This window comes from Sinocyclocheilus grahami, unplaced genomic scaffold, assembly GCF_001515645.1.
Source record: "Sinocyclocheilus grahami isolate Dianchi unplaced genomic scaffold, SAMN03320097.WGS_v1.1 scaffold253.1, whole genome shotgun sequence".
Lineage (NCBI taxonomy): Eukaryota > Metazoa > Chordata > Actinopteri > Cypriniformes > Cyprinidae > Sinocyclocheilus > Sinocyclocheilus grahami.
In genome coordinates, this window is record NW_015505432.1 from 1,019,203 (window position 1) to 1,027,850 (window position 8,648).

At 37.2% G+C, this 8,648-nt stretch overlaps 1 protein-coding gene across 1 annotated transcript in view; it reads left to right on the forward strand.

Annotated features, from left to right (window-relative positions):
- The window catches only part of LOC107598622 (serine/Arginine-related protein 53-like), a 114,649-nt gene extending 111,348 nt beyond the window's left edge, over nucleotides 1-3,301 (forward strand). The window contains exon 9 of the mRNA XM_016290017.1: nucleotides 3,166-3,301. Within this exon, the coding sequence (XP_016145503.1) occupies nucleotides 3,166-3,285 (120 nt within the window). The 3' untranslated portion in view covers nucleotides 3,286-3,301. The remainder of the gene's footprint in view (nucleotides 1-3,165) is intronic.
- The last annotated feature ends 5,347 nt before the right edge of the window (nucleotides 3,302-8,648 follow it).

The following is an 8,648-nucleotide window of genomic DNA, read 5'->3' on the forward strand; positions in this document are numbered from 1 at the left end:
TGTGTGTGTGTGTGTGTGTGTGTACCTACTTAACCATATTTTGGGGACAAATTTGTACCCAAAAGTGAGCAAAACCTGACAAAATCACCAAAAACCTCGATTTGGGGACGTCCTCATTTGTAAAACTGGTATAAAAATAAAGTAAACAAAGTTTTTTTGAAATTGTAAAAATTCAGAAAGTATTCTGTGAGGGGTAGGGGTGGGTTTAGGTTAAAAAGTGTATAACTATCTGTATATAAAAACAATAGACGTCTATGTAATGTGCCCATTTAGATAGCTAAGTAAACGTGTGTGTGTGTGTGTGTGTGTGTGTGTTAAAATCAGAAGGTAATCTCTCCGCCTCATGAACCTCTCCAATTCTTTCAAAGAAGAAAAATATATATATTACTCACAACATACATTAAATAAGACTTTGGTGTCGCAGGCCCCAGCATCCAAAGTTACACATAAGCTTCCCAAAAGGCCTCTGATCAATAATTCTCCTCTTCCAAGACATATTTCCCCCCACCCTTGTAGAAATTGCCTATTTCTGAAGCTGCGTTTCTTGACAAACCACTCAGGGCCCTTCTTATGCACCCTCAGTAATATTGGCAGACAGAATTTCCTACGAAAGCGCGCTCCATCTCTCTCACTCGGCAAACTGGGTTACGTGTGACTGATGCAGATGAGCTCGACAGGCTGATCTATTGCAGCAATATGCCCAAGGCGAGAGAGCCCTGATCACCAGTAATGATTCAATCATTTAGCCACCACCACTTACTGTATCTACTGTAATTTCAAACTCGTTAGCTGCGCTTCGCTAGGTGTGTTAAGAGTCAGAGGAGGCTCGTTGTTGTGTTGTGGAATCGCCTACAAAAAGAAAAGGCAAGGGGAAGCGGGCGACATACACCCTCAGTCTATTAGCGCTACATGTGCACATGTTTCCCAGGCAAACAGAGCCCAAACGAACACTACGGGCGGACCCTAACCCGATGTAAATGACACACTTATAATGCGCACGCGGCGGGATGGAAGCGATCAGTCTTTCCAAAGCCTAGATTTGATTTGGTGCCTCTCGTGTTTTTTGGATGAAGGAAATGAGTGATGAGTGTTGGAGAAGAATCCGGAACTTCCCAACTTAAGGAACTCATAAGCACAACTAATGTGGGAATCACTCAAATTCTCCCTTTATGCTGACACCCGAATCAAGCGCGCGTATTACCCTGTCTGATGTGTTTATGATGCAATACCATTTACACTTGCTCCAAATCTAATCGCAGCTGTGATTGTCCTATATTAAGCCAGCCCAGACAATTACAGTGCAGGCTTGGAATCCATTAGAAACCAATAGGAAAGCTTTGTTTCAAAAGGGTTACTTACGTTTCAGATCTATAGCATCAGGCCGTTAGTAGACCTCGGCCAAATCCAGGCTTCTTCGTGCCTCTGAGTGGAGTAAACAATTAGGGAAATTGAAATGGCGCACATGCAGACAGTCACAGATTTCCTGCTGTGGGCGCAGATTATCTGATCTCAATAAGATCTCGCTTCTCTCTGTAGGAGGACTCTGTAACATTCACTTGTACTGCACAGAAAGGGATCACAGTGTTTACTGTAATAATATCCAATGCATTATGCATTCTAATCCAATATACTGGTTTTTCAGTTCTTAAAAAAAACACATCCTCAGTATACTTCAATCATTGCATTTGTCTTCAGCATATTCTCTTAAATAACTAAGAATCATAGCAAAATAAATTGAACTGAACTGATTCAGATTTCATCATTTAGTAAAGAAAGAAAAATTATTTTATGAAGTGGTTTTAGAGCAAATATGTATCATCCCATCTAATCATAAGAGCACTGACAAATTCAGGTTGTCTGTTGTTCTGCCTAATGAAGACATCAGTTTTACAACCTACCCTGTGTGTGTGTGTGTGTGTGTGTGTGCGTGTGCGTGTGTGTAAGAGTGTGCGTGTGTGTAAGAGTGTGGGTGAGTGTGTGACCAAAACTGACAGACATGTATTTCCTGTATTCACATTAAAATAATCCATTGTACACCCGTGAAAGAATATTAGGGAATAAAAAACAGCAACACTTTATCTTAAAGAACACATTCACTATTAACTAGTTGCTTACTAGCAAGCGTTTTACTAGCATAATGGCTGTTTATCAGTACCTATAAAGCAAATATGAGTGCCTTATTCTGCCTGACCATAGTTTAGATCACTAACTACTAGAACAACTACCACAATTACTATTAATAAGCAGCACATTTGGAGTTTATTGAGGGAACATCCATTTGTTTTAGAATATAGTCTCACCAGTAATAACCTTTTTTTTATTTTTTTTATCAGTCACACTTTAGTTTGGGGACCAATTCTCATTATTAACTCTTGTCTTTTGCCTCAATTTTAATCCTAATTTGCTGCTTATTAATAGTTAGTAAGGTAGTTGTTAAGTTTAGGTATGGTGTGGATTAAGGAATCTAAAATATGGTCATGCAGAATAAGATGTTAATATGTGCTTTATTAGCACTATTAAACAGCCAATATGCATGCTAATACGCAACTAGTTAAACTAAATTGTTACTGAAAAATTGTACATAATATTTTTATATTGATGTGAATTGGTTGTCAATTGTTGTTGTTTTTGTTTTTTGACTCCTTGTGCAAACAAAAATATCACTGGATTACAATTAATGGCAAAATTAATGTTTGGAAATATAAACTGATATTTCCTACTGACACACTACAGCAAAAGATAGAAATAATGGACTTAAAACCATTTTTTTGTTGGTGGAAATACTAGTGGCCTAAGACTTCTGCACAGTGGTGTGTATATATAGAATCTAGTCATGCAGAATAAGGCATTAGTGTGTGTTTTATAAGCACCAGTAAATAGTCAATATATTAGTAATGTGCATGCTAATAAATACAGTTAATAGTGGATATTTTTCCTAATTGAAATTGTTAAAAAAAAAAAAACTACAATATATTAAAACAAAATTTTCATTCCTGTCAAAAGAAACTCTGAGAAAAAAAAAGAAAGCGTTTTTCATTCTCTCACCTCTCTGCGGATGTTTGGCACAGTGAGTTTCGGCTGTTCCTGTAGTGATGCTCTATGATGGACACAGACGTAAAGTTCTTTGGAAGTTCATTGTAATTTAACAGTCTGAATGAATTGAAGTTAACTGGCTCTCTCGCTCTCCTGCCGCTCTTCGTGGATGCAGAGGAGGCAGAGAGCGTGTGGTTGAACAGACTGATCTCTCTGCGTCAGGAGAGGCTCATGGGGAGTCCAGTGTCCTGACCAGATCCAGCTTCCTCAGACCTCCAAACCCGTGTGCATGAGGATTTACTGAGTTTAGCCTCTAATTCCAGCAGCTCTCAAAAGGAGCCAGTGCTCCACCTGCTGGTTTCTATGAGAAATCTGATCCCGAATTAAATTTCAGCATGTGAGTATTCTGAATCTTTGATTTGACTTCATACTAACTGATAATGGTAGCATTACGGTTTTAGAAGTAATTTGCAAAATGTGTCTTTTTTTCAAGCTTGAGTAGACATCCTTCTCATCCACATGAATGATAATTGTATTTGGTGTGTGTTGGGTTTTGTTGTTGTTGTTTCCTTTTTCAAAATAAATGATCGATGATCAAACTTAGTAGTCATAAACTTTTTATAGTAAAGAATGGCTACGCGAAAATCTTTTGAGGAATCACTGTACAGTTTCTGTTTGTCATTTTTAATGTCTACAGTGTTTTCATAATCATTCTTTAGTAAGTGAGGTTGAGGAAGGTGAAGTGAGATGAACATTTCCTTGTCAGAGAGCCGAGAAAAGACAGCCATGAACTCATTACATGTTTTGGGGGGTTTTCATCACAAACAGCCTTCTTTATTAGTAATCAAGTCTACAGCAGACTACAAACAGATGTATTTTACCTCTCTTAAAAAGTATATTCAGGGCCATTTCTATATACATACAATTCATATAATACAGTTGAGGTGATTGCAGTTGCATTTGATTAGGATAACGATACATTGCAAAAAATGCTTTTCTTACTTAGAGTTTGTGTCTTGTTTCTAGTCCAAATATCTAAAAATGTAATTAAATCAAGAAGCATTTTCTAGACAAGTAAAAATTCTTGTCTTGTTTTCAGAAAAAATAAGTCAAAATTAAGTGAGTTTTTCCTTAAAACAAGCAAAATAATCTTGTTTTCTGTTTGAAATAAGATTATTTTGCTTACCTCTGTGTGGTAATATATATATATATATATTCTAACAAAACTAGACTCAGGAACTTTCACAGAAACAGAACACCATGCAATTAAACAATAAATCTACAAAACTGGAGAAGAGATCACGAAGCAAGGGCACAGAAGCCTTCCTCTCCCCTTTCCCTTTCCTTCTCCACCAGCTTCAGGTCACTCCAAGTCCACTCAGAATGGCAAAAGTACACTGAGACTGCTTATTTACCACATATAGTGTGTCTTGTTTTTCACTTTCATATTTAGTATCGTTTCAAACATCTCAGTGCAATTGGTAAAATGGTCTCAACTTCACAGCTGTTATGTATAGTATGATAAAAGTTCAAAATTGTCTCCTTCAGGGTCTCTGGAAAGAACAACTTTCTTCCTCCACTTAAGGTTTGACCCCTTGGGTCACAGGATACTGTCCAACCAAAATTTTACCAAATGTTTTACAACTTAGATTTGAAGATTTCGTTGTTCTGGTCTGGTTATTTAAGGGAAACTGGCAAAATAGTCATTGGGAATCTGTAAGCAGAAAAGCCAGCACACTGTTGTGTGAGTCTCTGGTTTTCTGCATTCAGAACTCTCACATGCTGCTGTGGGTCTCTCTGCTGTCAGGTGTGCATCTTTCACTCCCAGATTTATCTTTGAGCAATTGCTGTTATGTATTTGTCATTTCTGAATTGGCTTCTCGTTGTTTAATTATATACACTGAACAAAATTATAAACGCAACACTTTTGTTTTTGTCCCCATTTTTCATGAGCTGATCTCAAAGATCTAAGACTTTTTCTTTGTACACAAAAAGCCTATTTCTCTCAAATATTGTTCACAAATCTGTCTAAATCTGTGTTAGTGAGCACTTCTCCTTTGCCGAGATAATCCATCCACCTCACAGGTGTGGCATATCAAGATGCTGATTAGACAGCATGATTATTGCACAGGTGTGCCTTAGGCTGGCCACAATAAAAGGCCACTCTAAAATGTGCAGTTTTACTGTATTGGGGGGTCCGAAAACCAGTCAGTATCTGGTGTGACCACCATTTGCCTCACGCAGTGCAACACATCTCCTTCGCATAGAGTTGATCAGGTTGTTGATTGTGGCCTGTGGAATGTTGGTCCACTCCTCTTCAATGGCTGTGCGAAGTTGCTGGATATTGGCAGGAACTGGAACACGCTGTCTACTAGCATAATGGCTGTTTATCAGTACCTATAAAGCAAATATGAGTGCCTTATTCTGCCTGACCATAGTTTAGATCACTAACTACTAGAACAACTACCACAATTACTATTAATAAGCAGCACATTTGGAGTTTATTGAGGGAACATCCATTTGTTTTAGAATATAGTCTCACCAGTAATAACCTTTTTTTTATTTTTTTTATCAGTCACACTTTAGTTTGGGGACCAATTCTCATTATTAACTCTTGTCTTTTGCCTCAATTTTAATCCTAATTTGCTGCTTATTAATAGTTAGTAAGGTAGTTGTTAAGTTTAGGTATGGTGTGGATTAAGGAATCTAAAATATGGTCATGCAGAATAAGATGTTAATATGTGCTTTATTAGCACTATTAAACAGCCAATATGCATGCTAATACGCAACTAGTTAAACTAAATTGTTACTGAAAAATTGTACATAATATTTTTATATTGATGTGAATTGGTTGTCAATTGTTGTTGTTTTTGTTTTTTGACTCCTTGTGCAAACAAAAATATCACTGGATTACAATTAATGGCAAAATTAATGTTTGGAAATATAAACTGATATTTCCTACTGACACACTACAGCAAAAGATAGAAATAATGGACTTAAAACCATTTTTTTGTTGGTGGAAATACTAGTGGCCTAAGACTTCTGCACAGTGGTGTGTATATATAGAATCTAGTCATGCAGAATAAGGCATTAGTGTGTGTTTTATAAGCACCAGTAAATAGTCAATATATTAGTAATGTGCATGCTAATAAATACAGTTAATAGTGGATATTTTTCCTAATTGAAATTGTTAAAAAAAAAAAAACTACAATATATTAAAACAAAATTTTCATTCCTGTCAAAAGAAACTCTGAGAAAAAAAAAGAAAGCGTTTTTCATTCTCTCACCTCTCTGCGGATGTTTGGCACAGTGAGTTTCGGCTGTTCCTGTAGTGATGCTCTATGATGGACACAGACGTAAAGTTCTTTGGAAGTTCATTGTAATTTAACAGTCTGAATGAATTGAAGTTAACTGGCTCTCTCGCTCTCCTGCCGCTCTTCGTGGATGCAGAGGAGGCAGAGAGCGTGTGGTTGAACAGACTGATCACTCTGCGTCAGGAGAGGCTCATGGGGAGTCCAGTGTCCTGACCAGATCCAGCTTCCTCAGACCTCCAAACCCGTGTGCATGTGGATTTACTGAGTTTAGCCTCTAATTCCAGCAGCTCTCAAAAGGAGCCAGTGCTCCACCTGCTGGTTTCTATGAGAAATCTGATCCCGAATTAAATTTCAGCATGTGAGTATTCTGAATCTTTGATTTGACTTCATACTAACTGATAATGGTAGCATTACGGTTTTAGAAGTAATTTGCAAAATGTGTCTTTTTTTCAAGCTTGAGTAGACATCCTTCTCATCCACATGAATGATAATTGTATTTGGTGTGTGTTGGGTTTTGTTGTTGTTGTTTCCTTTTTCAAAATAAATGATCGATGATCAAACTTAGTAGTCATAAACTTTTTATAGTAAAGAATGGCTACGCGAAAATCTTTTGAGGAATCACTGTACAGTTTCTGTTTGTCATTTTTAATGTCTACAGTGTTTTCATAATCATTCTTTAGTAAGTGAGGTTGAGGAAGGTGAAGTGAGATGAACATTTCCTTGTCAGAGAGCCGAGAAAAGACAGCCATGAACTCATTACATGTTTTGGGGGGTTTTCATCACAAACAGCCTTCTTTATTAGTAATCAAGTCTACAGCAGACTACAAACAGATTTATTTTACCTCTCTTAAAAAGTATATTCAGGGCCATTTCTATATACATACAATTCATATAATACAGTTGAGGTGATTGCAGTTGCATTTGATTAGGATAACGATACATTGCAAAAAATGCTTTTCTTACTTAGAGTTTTTGTCTTGTTTCTAGTCCAAATATCTAAAAATGTAATTAAATCAAGAAGCATTTTCTAGACAAGTAAAAATTCTTGTCTTGTTTTCAGAAAAAATAAGTCAAAATTAAGTGAGTTTTTCCTTAAAACAAGCAAAATAATCTTGTTTTCTGTTTGAAATAAGATTATTTTGCTTACCTCTGTGTGGTTATATATATATATATATATTCTAACAAAACTAGACTCAGGAACTTTCACAGAAACAGAACACCATGCAATTAAACAATAAATCTACAAAACTGGAGAAGAGATCACGAAGCAAGGGAACAGAAGCCTTCCTCTCCCCTTTCCCTTTCCTTCTCCACCAGCTTCAGGTCACTCCAAGTCCACTCAGAATGGCAAAAGTACACTGAGACTGCTTATTTACCACATATAGTGTGTCTTGTTTTTCACTTTCATATTTAGTATCGTTTCAAACATCTCAGTGCAATTGGTAAAGTGGTCTCAACTTCACAGCTGTTATGTATAGTATGATAAAAGTTCAAAATTGTCTCCCTCAGGGTCTCTGGAAAGAACAACTTTCTTCCTCCACTTAAGGTTTGACCCCTTGGGTCACAGGATACTGTCCAACCAAAATTTTACCAAATGTTTTACAACTTAGATTTGAAGATTTCGTTGTTCTGGTCTGGTTATTTAAGGGAAACTGGCAAAATAGTCATTGGGAATCTGTAAGCAGAAAAGCCAGCACACTGTTGTGTGAGTCTCTGGTTTTCTGCATTCAGAACTCTCACATGCTGCTGTGGGTCTCTCTGCTGTCAGGTGTGCATCTTTCACTCCCAGATTTATCTTTGAGCAATTGCTGTTATGTATTTGTCATTTCTGAATTGGCTTCTCGTTGTTTAATTATATACACTGAACAAAATTATAAACGCAACACTTTTGTTTTTGTCCCCATTTTTCATGAGCTGATCTCAAAGATCTAAGACTTTTTCTTTGTACACAAAAAGCCTATTTCTCTCAAATATTGTTCACAAATCTGTCTAAATCTGTGTTAGTGAGCACTTCTCCTTTGCCGAGATAATCCATCCACCTCACAGGTGTGGCATATCAAGATGCTGATTAGACAGCATGATTATTGCACAGGTTAGCCACAATAAAAGGCCACTCTAAAATGTGCAGTTTTACTGTATTGAGGGGTCCGGGGGGGTCCGAAAACCAGTCAGTATCTGGTGTGACCACCATTTGCCTCACGCAGTGCAACACATCTCCTTCGCATAGAGTTGATCAGGTTGTTGATTGTGGCCTGTGGAATGTTGGTCCACTCCTCTTCAATGGCTGTGCGAAGTTGCTGG